This window comes from Convolutriloba macropyga, chromosome 3 (genome assembly GCF_964194025.1).
Source record: "Convolutriloba macropyga chromosome 3, txConMacr16.3, whole genome shotgun sequence".
Lineage (NCBI taxonomy): Eukaryota > Metazoa > Xenacoelomorpha > Acoela > Convolutidae > Convolutriloba > Convolutriloba macropyga.
This window is the reverse complement of record NC_134470.1, coordinates 35,133,619-35,157,674: the sequence shown is the minus strand read 5'-3', so window position 1 is coordinate 35,157,674 and position 24,056 is coordinate 35,133,619. Positions and strand designations below refer to the sequence as shown.

The window sequence follows — 24,056 nt, the reverse complement described above, 5'->3', positions numbered from 1 at the left end:
CTTCACTATCTGTTATGTGACGCTTTCAATCATTTAAAGAGCGCAGCATTCTTACGGAATAAATTTGTAAGAAAGCAATTTACTTGCACAAATTCAGGTGTTTTCTCTACAGCAAAGCTCAATATTATTAACCAATCTTTGAGTGTTTTTGCCATTGTTTACACGCTATCGGAACCTGAAAGTTTCGAAACACGGTTCACAATGCGTAAATTTCTTATATACGAATCACAAACGAATGCTTGTTTCATTTACTTAAAACACGAACCCCATCACAGAGTTTATACACTTCAATCAGTCCATGAAAAAATTCCAAGTCTTCATAATTTTTGAACAGAAGGAGAACATCTATCTCTTTCAGATCTCATTGAGTCGAGATTCTCAATATAGGCACACAGGACCGACATTGTCATCGACCAATTGAAATATCAGATACGATGAAATTTTTCTGTGAAAAGAAAAAAGTTGTTCTCCTCTAATTTGCAGTTATTCGAGATAAAAACAAATACATTGACAAATAGCGTTAGAGTATCTACACGTTCCTACTCATTTTGATATTAAAGACAACTTCTTTAAAGTGCAAATCAGTAAAATAGCATCTTTTCCCCGCGTCTTACGATGAATTTGCTTAAAAAGCAAAACCATTTAAAACACTACAATAACAGTTAACTACAAAAAAAAATAGATCAAAAATCATTCCCTATAGCAAATTTTGGCATACAACAGACATGTGTTACACTAAATCAAACAACGGAACTTCTCGCAAAAACAGATGCCTACAACGGAGAATGCACAACCATTAAACAATATGAGCTTTCGTTTCCAACAGCCAACAACTTTAAAAAAAAAACACTACAAACTTATAATAACCCTTTCCTAAAATTTAAAGAAGCAAATGAACAGCTTTTTTTTGAACAAAGGAGCCCTTTAGTTCAACAAAACTACAGTGAAAGAAAAAGAAAAAATGTCCAGTTACATAAACTCTTTCGGTAAGAGCTAAAACAGTACTCTTACCTTTCTTGCTGTTTGATCAATGATTATTCAAGTTCAGTGTTCGAGGTCACCTTTTCACAGAGAACAAAAACGAATACATCAAAGTTGACCTAAAAAATGTTTTACATACACAAATTGAAATATGGTTTCTTAAAATGAGAATTTTTCCGGACTTTCTTAATTGAAAAATACGAACCAGCATGGGTTTCTACCCATAAAAAATTGCTTCTGGAATCAAACTTAAAAACGAACAATATATCATTTACCATCCACATTAGATGATTTTGGACATCGTAAAATATCGGACAAATCTCGATGTAACTCATTTTTTAGACCTACAGACACAGAACATCGTTCTCATCGCCGTCAACTTGAGAAACTACAGAGCAGAACTTTTGTGTCTGGGTTTCTCAAAAGAGAAAGGACAACCAGTTTCTTTTAAAAAATATAAAAAATTTTGAACTTCCTGGTCCAGAGTCAACATTTACGATTATTTGTAAACCGAACACTTGGCGCAGCCCACAGTTAAAACTAAAAACATTCCTTCTCATAATGAATGAAACTACCCAAAAGCGTATCTGTAAATAAATACAACCACGGTGAGTAGGTCCATATAAAATGAGTTACAATCCTACGACTGTTACATACAAGCTCAAAATTGTTCATGGAAAACAAAATATTTGTCATTGTGATGCCATTATTTTTGTTTCCCAAATGACCGCTTATTCAGGAGTGAATAAAAAAATTCAAAAATTTTTCTTCAGGAGAACATCGCCATGAGAAACACCAGTTACGAAAAGAAAAACAGGATCATTTAGTTAATTCATCAAATTCGTGATTCCACTTTCTCTTTTTACTTTAATTCCATCTCTAGAAAATCCTTCAGTACAAAAGCGACTATTAACCTAATCCGGAACCACTTCATTCTCAAATTTACAAACAGATAAATCTTTTCTGCAATGGGGACTTCAACTTCTTCAGTTAATGTACAGGTTTCTTATCTGAAAATTTTTGTGACTCTATTAACTCCTCCTACCTCAGACTAATAATCATTTTCTTCCCCACAGGAAAAACAGCAAATGGCAAAAATCGGCCGTTCACCTGCAGACTGATGTTGCCCTGGGTAACTGGATATTATGTTAACTTAGGGCCTAACAACATGTATTTAAAAAACACAACAATTCCACTAAGTTGCCAGCATATGACTCGTTAACAATTTTTCAATTTTCAAAAATTTTGTAGACAACTGAATTGGCATTAGACAAAATCACTTTTCTATCCGACTTGCGTCTCATTCGGTATTTTTTCTCTCGCTCGAACTCTTTTGATCTACTTTCTCAAAATTGCATTTAATAAATTTCCACTCTCCTCATCTATTTTTAAAATCGACCTCTCCATCAAAAATTCTTCTCTAAGTTTCACATTTTCTCAGTTCCATAAGAGCGCCCTTTCCTTCATTGCTCGCATCAGCAAGCTCTCTAGGAAAAACTTTTTCAGTCACAGAAACTCAACAACAAACCCATCTCTTCAGAACTTATCTACTCAGACGAGCAAAATTCTTCAAAACAAAGATTGGAAATACTGTATCAACAAGTTCGATTTACAAAAGTTTGCCGTTATACCAAAAACTCTAAAACTCTAAAACACTAAAATATTAGGTTGCTTGAAAAATTCTAAAATATCGATTACCTCCTAGATTTTTGCTTTGACTGGGATTTTTCATCAGAAAAGTCCCCAGGGAAGCAGTAGCTCACTTTAACCCTCTACTTTTGCACCACATGCCTCATGGAAAATGATAGAATTTTTATTTGATGTCTTTTTCACTTCTAAAATTTAGATCCTATTCCAACCTCTTATGACTTAAAATAATTTAAAGATTCATTTAACTTGGTTAGACAACCCCAACTCAAAAGAATAGATTTATCTATATATTGTCAATTGATGTGAAAACTATACTCTTGATGAACTCTTAGATAATTTATCTTCTAAATTTCTAGATATCATCTAACATGTTAACGACATCCCAGCAAAGACTTTACTGTCATTACAAAAAAACTATTGCAATATTTATCCACATACTGTATCGGACAGAGACTAAAAAAAGTCGCGAGCCCTGATTTTTCTTCCAATACAAAGCATAGCACAATCAAAAACACAGAACTACAAGCATGTCTAAACTAAGAAAGTCTAAAGCAATTGACCCCAGAAACTCATCATGTAAACTCTTTACAAAAACAATATGAACAAAAAACAGAAAAACATCTTTTAACCGCCTTTCTGCTTTCCAGAATCTACAGATATACTAACCCAACTGGACATTCTTACTCACTTTACCCCACAATCTACAATCTTTTATCAGCATCACTAGCCTACAAAAACACAGCAACTAATAAAACGACCAAGGGGTAGCTCCCTACAGAAGTTTGATTTTACGAACTGACTTTCAGAAGCTTCATTCATGCCAACACCACCGAAAGCACCAAAGACTCAGATTCCAAATTTATTGAAGCACTCCAGACTTATTTACAACTGCGACTACACAAAATAAACAAGGCTCAACCTTGCAACTTCAAGTACTCAAGGTTTTTGCAATTAAAAAAACATCGCAAATTAATGTTCGAATCAATCTAGCTCAAAAAACTGGTCAGACACTGGCACTTTAAATGCACAATTTTTTATTTTTTTTTGTTAATTACTTCATGGATTAGTAAAAACTCCTTTCAGACCTACTCAAAGGCAAACTTGACACATAGAGAGAATACTTTCAAAAGCTCATTAGAATCACTCAATTAAAACTTATAAATTCCTCTCCTTCCTAACAGGTAGCACTATACCTTTAACAGGTAGCACTATACACCCTTCAAAAACTGGTCCAGACAAATACGGGTTTCCTTGTATCGCCAAACATCCAGACACATCTCGTAACTACCGAACCTTACTTTAAAACACACACAAATTTGGAAGTAACTCCACCCGTCCCTTTCGGCTATAAAAACAAGTGCGAAAAATGACAACTTTGAGCAAAACAGCGTATAAGAAAGCCTCACAAAGCTACTTCGTGAGAAAATTACGGAACAAAAGATTTAATCAAAAAATGAAAGACAATTTTTTTGAGTCAATAGAATTTGAAAAAAAAATTTCCACCCAAAAGCTAAAGCACCAAATGTTTTTAGAGTTAAAAAGAACCGCTCGCCATTTATCTGAAAAAAATTATTATGAATATAACCGACATACCAAATGTTATTTTCTTATCTACAAGCCTCATTCCGGGTTGTCATACACATCTCCACTACAAATATGATAAAAATTCTTCACGTCCCAATTGGAACAACTAATCACAATTGTTCAACCAAGTATCAGCACCAAGTATCAGCACAGTAAATGATAGTTTGCCTTCACGTCCCAAGTGGCACAACGAATCACAATTGTTCAACCAAGAATTAGCACTCCTAAGTTCAGAACACTAGAACTCATAGTAATACACAAAGATCGTTCTGCCCAACACATCAGGAAGATGCAATATGATATTTTCAACACATTAGGCTAATGTTAGATTCAAGATCCTGCGATTAGATTTCAACCCGCCGATTTTAAGATCCTGGGCACCCAAGTGGCTAACTTTCACAAATTGATCACGATAAATGGTATGTTAAAAACAATATAGAAATACTCTTCTTTCCAACGGAAATCAGAGTGCCACGATTACTTTGAACGTTTAGAATTTCTAAGCACACACCAAAGTGAAAGAAATTTAATACAATTTGATCGCTTAGATGACCCTTACTGGCATTCAAGTATATTAAACAAACAAGGCCAATGTGATTTTGTTATACAGAATCCGTTCGCCTTTCAACACGAGAATTTTTTTTACCCCTAAGACCGCACTCCCTCGATTTGAATTGATCATTAATCCTCTGCTCGAGTGCAATGAAGAAAACCTCTTTACGTTACACAGAAACGTTTTCTGCCAACATGACGATCGCTTTAGTTTTGCCGCAGGCAGCCTCTGAAAAATGATACGTGGAGAACCTGCATTTAGTCCCAACAGTCCTATCTCGGTATCCCAGTACACAAAAGCAAAAATTCGGTATGATTACGTTAAACCAGAAAATTTAACAATTACGGTAAATCTGAAACACAGCAATTCTTGTGAAAATAAACCTCAGTTCACACCTATGTACAGGTTTATGCCAAAAGTGATTACGCAATCAATCGAGCTCCTCTGCAAACAATTAACTCTATTTTAAAAATCTACAAAAAACTCTGCGATCTTGACAGAGTTTTAAAATACTCTGGTTTTATCCTCCAAAGATAAAAATTACTTCTCGTCTGGCATGTAATGACAGGAAACAGAAATATATTTGCAACGCTTAAAAGCTTTAAAGTCATTTTAATATTTGACTGTAAAACAGATTTCTCCCGTTCTTACGGAAACTATGTCGGAAACGATTCCTTTCAACAAATCTCATCAAATATTGAAAACAAAATACAACTTGGTGATTAACTCAATCAGAAAACGTTTCCCTGGTCGGCTTATTCACCATGTAGAGCTGGCAACTTTGACCAATTCATTGCATTAGACGCCAATGACGATGACTCATGTAGGCCATGGGCTTACCAAATCAGGGCACAAAACAATATAAAATGGTATTCACACCCAATGACATACAACATAGCTTCTCAAATGGACTTTGCCGTTGAATAAATTGGCAGTTTCAATCAGAACAACTTGACTAATTCAATAGATACCAAAAATTTTTAAAAAAATGATGAGGCAGCAGAAAAACTTGACGTGGATCGCAGACTGAGAAATTTCGCAGACTTTGCCAGATAGCTTCAATGACAATGACAACACTAGCAAATACAAAAACAATACAGAAAAACTCACAATTGGCCCTCGGTTGCCACCTAATAACGGATCCCAACAGCGGAATCTACTTAAAGGACTCCACTACTGGAATCTTTAGATACCCTTGCTACGTATCAAATGAAATAGCCATTGCATGATAAGTGTTTAACTTTTGACATTTTCTCTTTGTTTTAAACCGCAGCGTTTTTGACACCTATAGTTCCAAAAGGAATTAGTACAAAATGTCACGTTAGATCGAACAGTCACCTCGGGTGTAAAGGAACCAAGTTCCTTTATATTTTATCTCCCCCCACACCCTCATTTTCCTCCCCCCACCTACACTTTCGTCCTCCAAAACCCTTTCATTTCATGATTTTCATTCCCCCAACCTATTTTCCTTGAAGCTTTTTATATGTTGATTTTATTGAAGAAGTCAGAAGTGGTTGACGTTCACTTTCAATATTATTTATAGTAAGGGATTTCCCGTTTTTGACCATAACTTGTGTGCCAATGGCGCGAATTATGATGTATTTATAGAGCTTGATTTGCTACCATAGTTGCGACTTTCAGAAATACAAATATTGATGAAAAGTTGTCTTGGTATGCAAGACTTAGGCCGAAGAGCATAAACATTTCTGGCGTATCCTAGGGTCAAAAAAGGACCTTTGAAACTTGCTCGACGCAGACTGGGGAATTTTTGATTTTATAGGGGGGAACTTAGACATTTGACACTTAGCACCTTTTAAACTCTGGTTTTGATAACTTCACACTTTTTAATCAAAAACATCACAATCACAAATGATCCAACTGATTTTTAATCTGGCCCTAGAAGTGAAGACTGAGATGAGAGTTCTCCTGAAAAGGATGCTTGCGTGGGATGCCTAGTCACGACAGATGGGCTGGTCTTGCTTGCGGATTTGAATGTCTTCATTTCAAAGGCTGGATTTTAATAGGCGACTAGTTATCGTTGGATCAATATAGTATCTTTCCGCATTAGTTTTGAAAGGAGTAGGTCCTCCTCTAGGTGAAATTTAAAGCACCACCAACACACACATTAACTTAGGATTAGTTGCAAGGCCTGGTATGCCCTTGCTACCTTAAGGTTTATAGGAACGTGAAGTTATCCCCCCACCAGTGTCAGTAGACACACACAATAGTCGAAAGTTAACCACCACAGGTTAGGGTTCCTTCTGTCGCGCTCGAGAATCAAATAGGCAACCAGACAAACATCTAATTTATCTAAGTTTGTAAGAGTTTCACTGATTAGTGGAAAAGTTTAACTCTATGCAACTTCTGATTAGCATCATATCTGTATCAAAAATCACTTAGTGATAGCGACAAGCATAAACATAGCAATCAAACATTAAACAAAAGCATTAGCTAAGCACAGTAAGCAACAGCCTCATTTAAATAATAGGTTTAACATAACAAAAACTAGAATAGGGCTGTTACAAGGAAACATAGTGCAGTAACAGTGCAGTATAAACTTTGTAAAATAAGAAAAGTCTTCTAACACAATCAACATGCCAAACAAGTCCAAAGCATCATCAACAGCAAAGAACAGCCTCAAGCAACAACTTCAGCTGAAAGTAATAGAGTGGAACGCAGTAAAAGACCTCTTCGAAGAACAAAGCAATAGTAACGAAGGTCTAAGCATACTACGTGAAACTTTGGAACTTTTGAGGTCTCAAAAAGAGCAGCTGGACAGAAGTTGCAGTGAACTCATGAAGCTACAGCTAACAAGTGAAGAGTTGACAACACTTGCTAATGAATCTGCTGAAAGAAACATAACCATGCTGAAATGCAAACAGAGAGCAAAAGCACACAGAACGGATGCAAGTGACACTGAATCTGCTTTCAACACATCAGCAGCGTCTTCCCCTAATCTACTGAGAAAACAGTACCCTTTACGCAATAGAGCAATGAAACAAATGAAACATCAGTTGGCAAGCCGCAACAATCAGGAAACAAACAAAGCTGACTCGTCCGACTCAGAAGACCCTGATAATTCTCAAACCGTTTTTAACATTGAAGAGAGAGGAAGGAACAGAGAATTTCTCACAGGGGCCTTGAGAATAGATGAGGGCTGGCAAAACTCAATTCGATCGAGAGAAGAGAACCATGTTCGAGGACAGAACCAACATGAGAGTGAGGATAGAGCTGGGCATTTGCAACAACCACTTTCTTTTCACATCAATAGCCAAGCTGGTCCTACCATGAGCCATAGGTACACACCACAAAATCAACAACCACTGAACAGTTGTACCAGGCATGAAGTACACTATAACAACGGCTCTAACAACAACCTATACAATGGCTTCCCGAGTTTCCCGAGTTCTCCACCAGACTGGATGCAACACCAGGCACTGATGATACAGAACACAATGAGTTTGCCCAAGATATCAATTGATAATTTCACAGGTGATCCTTTGAAATGGCACCAGTGGTTCAGCTTCTTCAAAGCGACCATTCACAACAACAGTGGCCTCTCAGACGCTCAAAAAATGACATACCTCCAAAACTCTGTAACACATAAGGCAAGAGATTCCATAAGTGGATACTCATACAATGGGGACTACTACCATGAAGCTATCGCTGAACTGACCAGAAAGTTTGGCAAACCACAGCATATTGTCGCTGCATACCTAGATCAATTGGAGAAGTGGCCGAAACCCAGACTGGACGAACCAAATACTTTTGTGAGCTTTTCATCCTTCTTGAGGAGACTGGTACAAACATTCAGGCTTCACAACTTTGAAGCTGACTTCAAGTCTTCAGCCGTCCTGAGAATGGCCAGAGACAAACTGAACGCTACCATGATAATCAGATGGAATCAACACTCAAGAAGCCAAGCCTTGCTGCAACCTAACCTTACCCACTTTTCTGATTGGATTGACTCCTACGCAGAGGCGTGTGAGGACATCTCCCCACAACGGAACCAGAGAACCAGAGTAAACAGTTCTTCTAGAAGGGGGCCACCAGATGTGTCATGTCAACTCTGCTCACAAAACCACAACCTTGGTCGATGTCCCGAATACTTGGAAAAAACAGTGTATGACCGACAGTGTTGTGTGAGAAGGTTCAATCTCTGCCCTAACTGTCTAAGAGGTCATGAAAAGGGTCTCTGTCAATCAAAAAGAAGGTGCCTTGTGGACAGATGCAATGGCTTCCATCACTCAACACTCCATAGGACAGATGCAAGGCAGATGCAACAATATGCACAACCAAATGGGAACTGGAACCAAAACTCACAAAATAACTTCAGACCCCAAACCAACCAAAACCAGTCAAACTATGGACGTAACTTTAACAATGAAAACCAAAGGCAGCAGACGAGTTCAAACTACAACCAACAGAGTGGAACTCAAAACAGACATTGTGGATCTAACAGCAGTACTTCACACAGGGGCAACTGGAACAAAAATGGTTTTCACCCTCAGCCGATGAACACGCAGAACGACAACAACAACAGACAGCAGAGTAGCAATCAACGCACTGTGGCTCAGCAGCAGGCAACTACTCCGCAACAAAACTACACCTGCAGCAACCAGCAGGAGACTTCTTGGATCAGACCGCAGATTCAGTTGCAGGCAATACCAGTAACACTTTTCAACAGAGATCTTTGCATTGAAACCTACGCATTGCTGGACAGTGGCAGTGACAATACTCAAATAACACAGAAGGTTGCTGATGCACTTCAAGTTCAACAACCAAAAGACATAACCCTACCACTAGCTTCACTTCATGGTGAACACTCAGTCAAAACAGCAGATGTCATGATCGGCATAGGAGCTTTGTACAGCAGTTGTCCTGTGATCAGAATCCCTGTGTACGCAACAGCAATGGACGAGTTTCGCATGCCAAGAGTTCAAATTGAAATGTTGAATGAGATCTGCAGAGACCATTCTCACCTCCAGAGCATAAGATTTCCAACAATCAGGGACAACCGGATCGGAATACTGATTGGAGCAGACGCATTCACAGCAACAGTTCCCAGACAGTTCACAACGGGACCCACTGGTACACCATACGGAGTCAACACTCTGCTTGGCTGGACACTGACAGGGCCCATTCCTCAGAGGTACACACAGAAGAGGGTCGGACAGTCAAACAGCACAAACATAACACTTTTCAATCATATCAAGAGACGGCAAGACGATCCAGATGAAGATCTTCTCCAGCTCTTCTGGACAATTGAAGGAGTGAACTTCAATCAGTGTTCTTCAAAGGGACAGTCTTCAGATGACTAGGAGGCGGTTTTCATCCTCAATGATACCATAAGACACATTGGTGACAGATACCAGATTGGACTTCCATGGAAGAAAGACATCACACTACCTAACAACTACTTCATGGCCAAAGTTCAGTGGCACGCTCTGCAGCAGAGGTTGGAGAGGGACACAAACTTGAGAGACCGCTATGAGGAAACAATCAAAAAAGATTTGGATAAAAACTACATCACAACTGCAGACCCCAGTTGCAGACACTCTGTCTGGTACCTTCCCCATCACCCAGTGATCAACAAACAGAAACCAGACAAAATCCGCAGAGTCACAAACGCTGCTTCCAAATATAAGGGACTCTCACTCAATGATGCATTGCTGACAGGGCCGGATCTACTCTGCAACCTGCATGGCCTTCTTCTCCGCTTCAGACAGTACTCAGTGGCAATCACAGCGGACATCGAGGCAATGTTCATGCAGATTGGCATCCAACCAAAAGACCAAGACTATCTCCGTTTTCTCTGGACAGAGGATGGCAATGAAAAGATCTTCAAATACAATCGACTCATTTTTGGAGCCACATGCTCACCTTCTTGTGCGATATTTGTTCTGCAGAAGTGTGCAAATGACCACAAACAAGAACATCCAGAGGCCTACACATCAATCATGCAGCAGTTCTACATGGATGATTTCATGCAGACCTACCCTTCTGAAGAGGAGGCCCGCAGAAGTGCAGAGGAGATCAAAACTGTTTTACATACAGGAGGATTCAATCTGACGAAGTTCTTGAGCAACAGACCAGCCGCATTAGAAAACCTACTGGAAGACAAGGCGGAAATGAAAGCCCAAAGAATCCTTGGTCAGACGTGGGACCCCAAAACTGACAAGTTGATGTTTGCAAAACCGAAGTTTCTCTACACAGGACAACAGATGACCCAAAGAAAGGTTCTTTCAATGGCAGCTTCTCTGTTCGATCCAATTGGACTGATATCACCCTTTGCCATCAGAATTAGATGCAGCCTCCAAAGAATCATTAAAGAGGGAAGAAACTGGGATCAACCTGTGCCAGAATGCTACCAACAGGAACTACAGGAGTGGATGGATGAGTTCGACAACATGACTCCAATTGAAAATCCCAGATGCTTGATTCCCAGCACCAATGGAACCCATCAACTTCACACTTTCACTGATGCCTCAATGAGTGCAATTGCTGCCATAGTCTATGTGAGGACAACGAACTCCGATGGATCTTCCACATCCCGATATGTGATCAGTAAAACAAAAGTAGCACCGATCAAGCAGTTGAGCATTCCAAAACTGGAGTTGGAAGCTGCAACACTTGGAGCAGAGCTAGCTGGGTTCTGTGAGAGCGAGATGACAACTACAATAAGTTCAAAACACTTTTGGACAGACAGCACCGCTACACTTGGTTGGATCCAATCCAAGCAAAGACAGAAAATGTACATTGCCAACAGATTAACCAAAATTCACGAGAATTCCAACCAAGAGAATTGGAGACACATCCCTGGAAAGATGAATCCCGCTGACCATGGAACACGAGGCCTCACCCCATCAGACATACCAAAGCTGTGGCTCCAACCACCGGACTTTCTGAGCAAACCTCAAGACTCTTGGAATTTTGCCGAGGACAGTGATCCCCACATATGCGCCACACAAGCGACACAACTTCAGACGCCGGTCATTGAGATTGACAAATTTTCAACATGGAGTCGACTGCTCAACTCTACTAGAATGGTGTTCCAGGCAATAAGACGCTTCAGGGCAAAAGTTCGAACTAGAAGACAAAACGAATCACCTGAGACATCCAACACTAACACTTTTGCATCAGATGAGAACAGGGGAAGGAACTACCTCATCAAAAGGTCCCAAAACGAGTTGTTCTCAGGAACAATTTCTGCACTGTTGAAGGGAGGCAATCTTGAGAAAGGAGACAAGCTGATGCCCTTCACACCCTTTCTAGATGAAGACGGACTCTTGAGGGTAGGAGGAAGACTCAACAAGGCACCTCTAACCTACAATGCAAAACATCCCTTTCTTCTCCATAGCAGGAGCAAAATTGCAAGACTGTTGATTGAAAAGGCGCACCATGACTGTGGCCATCAGGGTGTGGAACATGTGAAGGCTCACCTGCAACAGACTTTCTTGATGATTGGATTGAGAAAAGTGCTGCGAAGTCTGGGGAAATACTGTTTCATTTGCAGACGATGGAGGGCAGACAATGTGAGACCCAAGATGGCCGATCTTCCTGAATTCAGATTTCCAGATGCAAACAAGCAGTACCCTTTCGTCAATACAGGAATGGACATGTTTGGACCTTTCTACATTGAGGACAAGAGAGAGGGCACCCAGATGCACTACGTCTGCTTGTTCACATGCCTGGTCACCAGAGCTGTCCACCTAGAAGTATGCCATGACCTCTCAACTGATTGTCTTCTCATGACAATCCGCAGATTTGTCTCACGACGTGGATACCCTGACCTCATTGTGAGTGACAATGGCAAAAACTTCATTGGAGCCAACCAAGCAATGAAGTTAAAGTTCCAGAGAAGCTACAAGCCAGACAATGAGTACATCAGACTGCAATTGGCTCAACAGAACATTCAGTGGACTTTCAACCCTCCATTGGCACCACACTTCGGAGGAGTCTGGGAGAGGCTGATACAGACCGCGAAGAGGAGTCTACTAATAGTGCTGGGCAGTCGGAAACTAACACTCTCAGTTTTCCAGACAGTTGTGGCAGAGGCCGAGGCAATTTTGAACTCCAGGCCATTAACTCATGTGGGCTGCAGCATCTCAGATGAGGGACCACTTACTCCGAATCACTTCCTCCTTCGCCGACCTCACATGTGTTTGAAACCTCTTGTGAACAGCAACCAGCGGTTCTCCACTAAGGACTTCAAGTTGACGCAGACACTACTTGATCACTACTGGAGCAGGTTGCTGAAGGAATATGTTCCTGAGCTCAACAAGAGAACGAAGTGGCAAAAATCACATGATGAGCTGGATGAAGGTGACATTGTGTGGGTCCTCAAGGAGTTCACACCCAGAGGCATCTGGCCTCTTGGGAAGATTGTGAAAGCACACAGAGGTTCAGACGGGATAGCCAGGAGTTTCGACATCCAGACGGCTACAGGAATGGTACAAAGACCAGCAGTAACTCTAAGCCGTGTGTTCCCACAATCGTCAGGTGCGCCGGAGGGTCACTGAAACAAGTTCATCGAAACACACACACACTCACACACACACACACAAAACTCAATGTCGGAATGAAAACTTTTTGCTTTATTGTGTTTACATTTTCATATCAAATGCTTGCTTTTGTTGCCGGGAGTGTAAAGGAACCAAGTTCCTTTATATTTTATCTCCCCCACACCCTCATTTTCCTCCCCCCACCTACACTTTCGTCCTCCAAAACCCTTTCATTTCATGATTTTCATTCCCCCAACCTATTTTCGTTGAAGCTTTTTATATGTTGATTTTATTGAAGAAGTCAGAAGTGGTTGACGTTCACTTTCAATATTATTTATAGTAAGGGATTTCCCGTTTTTGACCATAACTTGTGTGCCAATGGCGCGATTATGATGTATTTATAGAGCTTGATTTGCTACCATAGTTGCGACTTTCAGAAATACAAATATTGATGAAAAGTTGTCTTGGTATGCAAGACTTAGGCCGAAGAGCATAAACATCGGGTTTCTTAGGTGACTTCTCACAACTAATTGATATGCTTCATATACAGAAAACGATAACAATAAGTCTACTCCAAAGAACCAAAGAAAAAAACACTCTTCATCTAGTATCCATTTACAGCCTAAAATTGAATTGATTTTTTACACATAAATTTTAATACTTCTAATATAAAAATTTTCTTTTCCGGTATACAACAACTCCTCTATTAAAAAAACGTACCACTGCGTTGCTAACAACAATCCATGACTGCTAAGATCCTCCAATCGTTTTACAATATATTATACATTTTTTCAACTGGAATCTTCAATTGGAAACTATCTGTCATATAAAAGAAAGCCATTGCAAGCTGGTTTTCTCCCACATTCTTTCGATGAAATTGATCCGGTTTTTCAAGTTTCCTGAAGATTTATTTCTAAATGTACATTGCACTTGGTTAAAAGAATTCCTATTGCTTTGGAGGCACCTCGGCTGTTCATTCAAAGTGAATTCTAGAGTACGCCAAAATTGCTTCGACGCCACCGAACATCGAAGTGACACAGTTCGACCCACTGAGAACGGAGGTTAGAAGTATCTTACCTTCAACATTAGAATCAAAACCTTGCCAAATGCAAAGACCTGCACATTCGCTGATACAGCCACGGTTTGAACTCTTGTATTATCTACAATTTGTATTATCAACTCCCGGATAAATCCATTGCCTTTTCCAGCCCCCCTTCCAGTCCTCGGAAACAACGATTGAAATTCCGATAACAATCAACCCCAACACAGTATTCCTCAAGAAGTTGCTCCACAAGCAATTCCAACCCGAAGTTCTATACGAGAACCTATGATTTTTCCATTTCCACAACGTCACACTCCACTAACTACCTTTTCTTGGGCAGATCAGGCAGAACAATCAACACTTGAAACAGATTCCAAATTTTTGCAATATCGGAACGCAATTTTATACCATCCCTACCCACTGCTCAGAAAACGATGACATTACCAATGTCCACGAACCCTATGCCTCATCCTCTTCCCTACGATCGAACTTTGTCCACGAAAAATTACCTCCAAGCCGATCCTCCACCTCGTCCTCAATGACCCAAGAGTAGTCAATAACTTCTAGCTAAGACGTCTCAACAGTTACGATACCAATTTTCCCCAGCGCAGACGTCAGAGGCGTTTCACTGGTTTGAGACACAGTTACTCTTCCCAGTCCGTTTAACCCTATTTCACCCTACTCCGCAAGAATGATTATTTACTTCATCTGGTATGGTCCGCCCTAGTCGTTTTTGTTTCCGCCTAAAGACAAAAACACTGCCCTACTGGATCAAATTTTTAAACATAACCGACTAACGTCGGGCGAATTGCTCTCAAACGACCGGCGAGCGGTTGGCTTGGTCAGTGGCTAGCTACGGGGGGGGGGGGTGCACCGGGGGCTGATGGGGGCAGCACTGGGTAGGGGGGGGGGCAAAAGCGCGGTGGGGGGGGGGTTGAGCCAATAGTGTGGGTGGGGGGTCAACAAAGGGGGGGGGGGTGTCTACACCATAAGTATAAGTATAAGTCTCCAAGACAATTTGAGCTGAAACAGACCTGAAAGGCTCTAAGAGAACATAATGCCCGCTGGGCGCTACCTGTTTATCCCGTTTTTGAGGACGAAAAGTCAAAAGCGTCAGACGAAAAATTGGTCAAGCGAAAAATCGCATAAAAAAAAGACCGACAGGACTAATATAATTGCTACAAATTTCGTTTGAGAGCAATTAAAAATATCAATTTATCAATACCCTATAAATTAACACAGAACCAGCCGTCTATGTCCCAGAACGAAATAACTTTCTCGCTACCCCACAGGAATCTGTTTTATAATCACTAATGTTTTTTGCACACGCAAGCAATTAGAAAACAAACACACCAAAGAAAGCCGCTTCACGAATGCTTTTGGAACAGTTCAAATTATTTTTGGCCTCGGGTTTCTTAGGTGACTTCTCACAACTAATTGATATGCTTCATATACAGAAAACGATAACAATAAGTCTACTCCAAAGAACCAAAGAAGAAAACACTCTTCATCTAGTATCCATTTACAGCCTAAAATTGAATTGATTTTTTTACACATAAATTTTAATACTTCTAATATAAAATTTTTCATTACCGGTATACAACAACTCCTCTAAAAAACGTACCACTGCGTTGCTAACAACAATCCATGACTGCTAAGATCCTCCAATCGTTTTACAATAGATTTTACATTTTTTCAACTGGAATCTTCAATTGGAAACTATCTGTCATATAAAAGAAAGCCATTGCAAGCTGGTTTTCTTCCACATTCTTTCGATGAAATTGACCCGGTTTTTCAAGTTTCCTGAAGATTTATTTCTAAATGTACATTGCACTTGGTTAAAAGAATTCCTATTGCTTTAGAGACACTTCGGCTGTTCATTCAAGGTGAATTCTAGAGTACGCTAAAATTGCTTTGACGCCACCGAACATCGAAGTGACACAGTTCGACCCACTGAGAACGGAGGTTAGAAGTATCTTACCTTCAACATTAGAATCAAAACCTTGCCAAATGCAAAGACCTGCACATTCGCTAACACAGCCACGGTTTGAACTCTTGTATTATCTACAATTTGTATTATCTACTCCCGGATAAATCCATTGCCTTTTCCAGCCCCTCTTCCAGTCCTCGGAAACAACGATTGAAATTCCGATAACAATCAACCCCAACACAGTATTCCTCAAGAAGTTGCTCCACAAGCAATTCCAACCCGAAGTTCTATACGAGAACCTATGATTTTTCCATTTCCACAACGTCACACTCCACTAACTACCTTTTCTTGGGCAGATCAGGCAGAACAATCAACACTTGAAACAGATTCCAAATTTTTGCAATATCGGAACGCAATTTTATACCATCCCTACCCACTGCTCAGAAAACGATGACATTACCAATGTCCACGAACCCTATCCCTCATCCTCTTCCCTACGATCGAACTTTGTCCACGAAAAATTACCTCCAAGCCGATCCTCCACCTCGTCCTCAATGACCCAAGAGTAGTCAATAACTTCTAGCTAAGACGTCTCAACAGTTACGATACCAATTTTCCCCAGCGCAGACGTCAGAGGCGTTTCACTGGTTTGAGACACAGTTACTCTTCCCAGTCCGTTTAACCCTATTTCACCCTACTCCGCAAGAATAATTATTTACTTCATCTGGTATGGTCCGCCCTAGTCGTTTTTGGTTCCGCCTAAGACAAAAACACTGCCCAACTAGATCAAATTTTCAAAAATATCAATTTATCAATACCCTATAAATTAACAGAGAACTTGGAGTCTATGTCCCAGAACGAAATAACTTTCTCGCTACCCCACAGGAATCTGTTTTATAATCACTAATGTTATTTGCACACGCAAGCAATTAGAAAATAAACACACCGAAGAAAGCCGCTTCCCGAATGCTTTTGGCACACTTCAAATTATTTTTTTTGTCTTGGCCGATCGTGGCAACGTATAATTAAGCACTTTTTTAAGGGAGCCAATTCCTTACTATCTCTACCGAAAATATGACCCCTTATAACTACAAGATCTTTTCTTACACCAGACACAGATGAATGTAAACGATGAATACCAATGTAAAAATAAGAGTTAAATGAGCATACGATGCATAAATATCATTCCATACAACATTTTTGTACAGAGACGGACAAGCCACCTCCCACATCTTAGCATCGCTCTATATTCATCGCCAAATATCCATTTCTTTGACCTATAATCATATCAACCGATCATTTGCGAGGGATCCAGGTTGGTTCTACGAAGTGTATGTACGGCCATACATTTAGTCTTTGGTGTGGCGACTGGATTTCGGACAAACTAGCAAACCACACACTTGAAGGGCGAAAAAAGTTACTGAAACATCTCTTGGCAAAGGCCTGCCACTACAATGTCGAGCTCTACCCCGGAGTCATTGCAGCGTGTCTTGTTTGCGACAAGGTGTTTCCAGAAATTTTTTGCGGTCCTCAAAATTGCGCTTCAGGTCTCCATTTTGGGAAACAACAAAAATCAATAGACAGATTTCAGCACTCAAAGACGCACTTTTCTCAACTAGGAAACTTACTTATTGGCTTTAGCAAAAAAGTCCAATCGAAAACTCTAATTGCATTGAATACTAAACTTTATTTATTTTTCTTCTCTTCGGTAATTTTTACTTACCTTGCTGGCGAATTCAATTGTCTGTCTTTTTCCTTTTTGCCGATTTAAAAAGTGGAACGATTGAATTACAGTAGCTAAAAACGATGCTAACCAGAAGATGAGCTGAAAAATCTGATCAGCTTAAGTACAAATGAACAAAATGATCAAAAACTCTTTGTACAGCCAAACTGACTCAAATGCGACACCTCATTCTGCAGTTGGCACCCGAAACTCTCACTGCTACTACTACGAGTCAGTGTGACTGAACAAGCTGGGACAGGAAGTTATTCGTCAGGTTACCCTGTAAGTTTCACTCTGACTTCTTCCACAGACGAACAACTGACTGAGGACACAAGTCACCCACTTACTTTACAAAACTCAAACGAACAGATTTTCAGCTAAAATTAACAGCCAGAGCAAAAACTCTTCATCCCGGATCGACGAAGCAGATGAAAATCTTTTAAGTGAACTCACCACCAATCACAGACTGAGAAAAATCTGTTCTCTTTTAGATAAAGCATGACAATCTCTTATAACCAGTCTTCTGAATTTGTCCACAATGTGTATATCAATGATTCCATGCTCCATATATTAAACGCCGTTAAAATTGAAGTTGTCCTTCAGTGTTTTCCGTAGACGGTTAGTCAGTTATAATTAGGTAATTCTACTTTGCGCGCAGAAATAAGTAACTCTATCACTATAAACCTTAGAGCCCAAATCGGGTACGCCTTAAATTATCTCATTTTTAGATCTTTGAGATGTGAACGTTTGTGTCGGCTAAAATAAAATTTGTACTGCTAAGAAAACTTGGCACAGATGCATGTAATGAATTATGGCTATAAGTACAACCAAAAACGTTTTTGACTTTTCTTTCAATAGTAATATTGCTCCACATTTTTTGAGCAAAAAATTCTCGATTAGATCTTGTCATTCCCAGGCGGTTCTTTTGCGTAATTGGAGAAATCATTTTCTATTTTTTGAGGGAAGTTGTGACAAGGCTGAGTTGTAAGGGTAAAAACAGCATCGATCATTTATTTATATTCATGCATTTACTGTGACCACTGACTTGAGCGTTATTTATGCTCTACACTGCCTTCGTTTCTGCATTGTCTTCAGTTCACTGTCGTTACACACTCAAAAATGATTGTATTGATGTTTGGCATCGAGTATTTGCTTAGCTGGACCACAAGCGGGATCTTCTGGCTTTAAATTGCTTAGCAAAAAAATGTATGGTCAAAAATACTTGAGGGCCGCAAGAGAGCTAGGAGCACTTTTGATTGGCGCGACTCTTGATATTAGTATCTTTGCGAAAGAAAAGAACGAAGGGCCTAGTTATCTTTTTTCTGCTTTTGCTTTCTATATAATTTTTTTAAGCTAACCAATCAATAGTTCGTTTTGTCTCCCACCAGGTTCGTTGTGTCTTAAAATTATTTAACACGATTAAATTTTCCTCAGCTAAACTCGTTTTTTCAGAACAGTACTCGTTGAAAGGGCTCGTCTTACTTGTAAATATAGAGTTGCAGCCACCGTTTGAGATTGGGGACCTGTTCAGCTATCGTCTCTAGCCCCGTTGTCGTTAAAGTGCTAAGGCTCATTAGGGTCCCTAAAATAGTTAAAGTATTGATTTGATGAATGAATAGCTACTTCAATCACTTGCGTATCACATTTCAATAGTATATACCAGATCAGTTCTTTGAACTTTTTTGAGTTTTTTTATAAAGTATGTCTATGTTCAGAAAAGATTACGACCAGAACGACAGATATCCGGCATATTTAAATAGTTTTAAGCCATATCACATGTGATCATTATTATAGTTCAACAACGACTAAAACAAATTGGTTTGTGGGTGACTATCCGGACCCTAGTATGATAGTAAACCAGTACTGATTCATGATAATCCAATAGTAAAAGGTTTGAGTATGCACATTCATGACATTAGAAAACCAAGGAAATTCAGCATAATACACGGGTATACCAGACAAAATCAGCATTTAACCGTTAAAAATCAGTTAATAGCAGTAAAATTATTTCGACTATTCTAGAATTGTTATAAACCAACTAGTTCCAAAAAGACAAACTTCGGGAAATCGACTGGTATCAGGGTATTAGTTGATTATAATTTTTTATTGTCCTTATCCCCATTTCATGTAGTAATGAGTTCTGTCAGCTTTAGCACTTGTGGGGGGGGGGGTGTCAGCTTTCTATTCTAGTCTTCCATCTGGGGAGGGGCCCTTACCTCGACCAACTGTTTAATGTCGGGAATCGCTGAACTTCCCAATCTAATCCAGTGATAGCTAAAACTGACCAGCGTGCACGAGAAAGAGAAAGCCAGAGCTTTCTGAAGAGGAATCTAATTTCAAAGGGAATGAAAGGTTAGTTCAGAGGGAATAATAGTTCATGTCAAACTCAAAACACTCCAAATTTTGCATCCGAAAAAATGAATCATTTTTTTTGTAAAAATTAGTTGTAAAAATTAATCATAAATTGACTATTTATTTCTAAGTGTAGTTTAGTACAATTTTTCCCTTTAACGAATTATGTTACTATGAAATAGATATAACTACTAAGATATGCTGATCAATGATGCAAAAGACTCAAAACTAATTCTGAACAGTTTAACCCAAGTTTAAAAATCCGATACTGTTTTTACTCTGCACAGGTTTCGCATGCTGAAAATTGGGTGCTAGAAAAATTGGCCGACAGGGCGTTTAGCCGACAAAGAAAAAATGGGAAATTTAGCCGACAGTTTTATCATAATTGGTCATTAAAGTCCAATTGGTCCATAAATCAGTAGTTCGGTTGTGATAGATTCACATCAAGTCCCACGGGCCGCTGAAGCATGGCCATGGCCCGCCAGGTATGGCCAGATGCAGTTAAATACCTTCGTTACATTAGTTGATAGACCTTTGTTACACTAGTTGATGAAAAAACTGCGGTATATTTGTTCGCTTACGAAATAGTGTTTTAAATTGGCCAATCACAGAAAAAGTTTTATCGCTCATATTACTCAAATTGTCGGTTAATTTTCTCATTTTTTGGTTGTCGGCTAAACGCCCTTTCGGCCAATACGGCGGCCACCTGAAAATTGACATGAAAATAGAATCTACTTTCCGCCGCAAACAACTTTTTGTTGCAGACCATTCCGCAAAATTGCCGTAATCAGATTTCTCTTAATAAGGGAGCGCATATTGCGTTTTTAATGACTGGAAGCAAAAATCACTTTTAAAAGGAGCCGAATTCGCCTTTAAGTGAATTGGCGTAAAACAATACTAGAATTGGTGCAAAACAATATAAAACAACAAGTAGCACTTTATTTAGAATAGTTGCATTTTAATTAGAAAACTGCTACAGGGAGCTTAATTATTGCAGTGTAATCCCTCATTTTACTAATTAATATTGACAAAAAATTTAAATGTTTAATTGTTTATGATAGGGAACCGGTACCCAGCTATGTTTCTCATAAAGCACAAGAACTGAACTAAGCAGGCGCATTGATGCGCCGGGGATTAATTTAATGTAGAACAAAGAAAATGTGCTTTTCTTAATTAATTTTTTTTTCAAAGAGTTTTCCCGCTTTTTAGACGGAAAAATCTGAACTGCCTGACTACATCATACTTCAGACAATGAAATTTTTTGAAAGCAAATTTTCATTTGTGACCACTGAGAAATGAAAATTTTCAATTTTTCATTTAAAACCAAGAAAATTGTTTTGACATTTTTTACGTGACCACTAATTTTTAATGATTTTTTTATGTTCACTAAGAATTGTTTGATCTTAGCAAGCTTGCTGTCTATGATTCTATAAAACCATTTATTACTTAACATGGTTATCAAGATAGTTATAAGACTGAGTATGATTGCTAAGATTCTTTTATGGTGTTGAAACCAGGTATTTTGGGGCATTGGTTATTCTGACTTTGGGTAAATGAAACAGTACAAAAGCATCAGTTTACTTTAGACAAGCGCTCAGACTAAAAAAATGGACCTCCAAGTAACAAATAAGTTTAACAACCCAATTATGGTTTTTGCTAACTCCCTATACTACTAAAGAATTAGAGCTTAGAGTACTCGAATCAACAATCTCCAGAACCGTGGCCAGGCTTGCTACCTTTGCACCAAAGCTCTGGTGAATACCAGAAGCTGGGTTATTACATAAACTGTATGACGACAATCTACTTTGTGATTTCAAATGCGGCGCAATTTACCATGTTTAGCACAGGCTCTTGCAGTTGCCAATTCCCCATCGGAGTGAGCCATTTTCTGCATAGCAGTGGGGGCTACACACACTGGACTGGACACCTCCTCCCCCAAAATGGACAGTCCCCCCACACTCACTCCCTCCACGTCACGCAGCACTCTGGGAATGAGACGCAATCTGAAAGAAGGGTTCTTTTTTGCGTGCAATTAGGACCATATATTTATTTAGCTCCCAGGACGAGGTTTTAGCCCCGCCCCTCCGAAAAAACAAACAAACAAACAGGTGTAACCGAAAAAAAATTCTCAATAAGCTTAAAATAAATTGTCGCAGATGAGATGAATGGCTGATTGGGCCACAAAGAGACCATAATGATTTGGAAATCCAGCGAAAGTCCCTCTAGCTGAAAAAAAACATAACTGCACGAATGTGACGGTTTCGAAGAAACATCAAGAAACTTAGAAGTTTTATCTTTTAAAGTTTCAAAGAACGAAAGAAGAACTTACCTTATGAACTTTGCTGCTATGTCGATTAGCAATGACCGCAAGCTAAACTCAATTCTAATTTTGTCTTGGCGCTATCATTATCTTATTGACCAATTAATCAGATTTCAGAAGTAAATTCTCCCACCCATAGGAACCTGATTCTAACATCCTCTGACCTCCAACTAATGATTGTATCTAGGCCATATATGATTCTGAGGAAATAATGATTAAAATAGAAAATCACGACCGGCATCCGAAACTAAGATCTTTTCGCATGTCAATCAAGTAAAATGTTTTCAGCTAATCTAAATATTCTCTGTATTTTTCTCATAGACAAGTAATATAAATAAGAGCAAAATTTTGTATATTTTCAGTTCCAATTTCAACTTAAAATTCAACTTATTGAATTCTTTTGACCCGTGTTATCTACTACCACAGTGGTATCCAGACTATCAGCAGCTAGACAAATTTTGGATTTACAGAATGCAAAATCAGCTATTGTGTGGATTGTCTTTTGTGGTGAAAAGTCGCGCAGAGACTAAAGAGGACAAATTTAACACCGATAGTACTATAGTGGACCTGCCAGTAACCAATCTCTTTCTTAGTATGTGCGGGCGAGATGCAATTCTTAAACGACGATTTCCTGGCACGTCCCAGAGAAGATGCAGAGTATGGTGACTTCGAAACATTCGAATTACCCGAAGAGGAGTTAGTGAAAATAAAGTTTATCTCAAGATTTAGGGACCCTGAATCAAATCTTAGACTACTAGATAGTATTAAATCAAAACCAGCAAAATCAATTGGTTAAATAGCTGATAGCTTACAGTTCAAGCTCTTCATCAGGTAATAAGCCCATAAATGGGAAAGAAGTTGGGTAAAACTTCAAATAGACCTTTAGAAAATCAAACAAAAAATTACGGATAAGAAAAGCAAAAAAGCAACAACATGTGCACCAGGTGTGGTGGTACCCAAATTCTAGTAGACGCTGTCCAGTGCTAAATAAAAAAGGCAACACCTGTGAAAAGGTGGTTACTTCTCAGAAATGTGTAGAAGCAAATCCCAAACTTATTCAGGTAAGTAAAATAAACAGAATAATTTTTGTGAAGAAGAAATTCCTTCAGTGCAAGCATCTCCAGCTTCGGTGACGGGAATGTGTTTTATATTAAAGAGCAAATTTTTAGCTTGTCTACGACATGGTAATATATCTCAAAAAATAACAGCAAAACAAAAATGCAGGTAACCAGAGGTGCAGATAGCACAGTGATATCATCAAACAAATGGACTGAGCTTGGTAAACCTCAAATAGATTGCAAAATAAGACAAGTCGAAGCTTACGATTGTCATCAATTAACGCGATAAGGTAATCAATTTCTTGTATCACTTACTTGTGACTTGAACGGGAGCAGGAGCACACAAAAGCAACCAGCAG

The 24,056-nt window shown here is 39.2% G+C and overlaps 1 protein-coding gene across 4 annotated transcripts in view; it reads right to left on the bottom strand.

Annotated features, from left to right (window-relative positions):
- LOC142336163 (2-Hydroxyacid oxidase 1-like) overlaps positions 1-24,056 on the bottom strand; it is a 78,054-nt gene that overhangs the window by 16,443 nt on the left and 37,555 nt on the right. For all 4 annotated transcript variants that reach the window (XM_075384774.1, XM_075384776.1, XM_075384773.1 and 1 more), the window contains 2 exons: positions 22,153-22,322; positions 19,450-19,549 (listed from right to left, as the gene is read on the bottom strand). In XM_075384774.1, the coding sequence (XP_075240889.1) occupies positions 19,450-19,549; positions 22,153-22,322 (270 nt within the window). The remainder of the gene's footprint in view (positions 1-19,449; positions 19,550-22,152; positions 22,323-24,056) is intronic.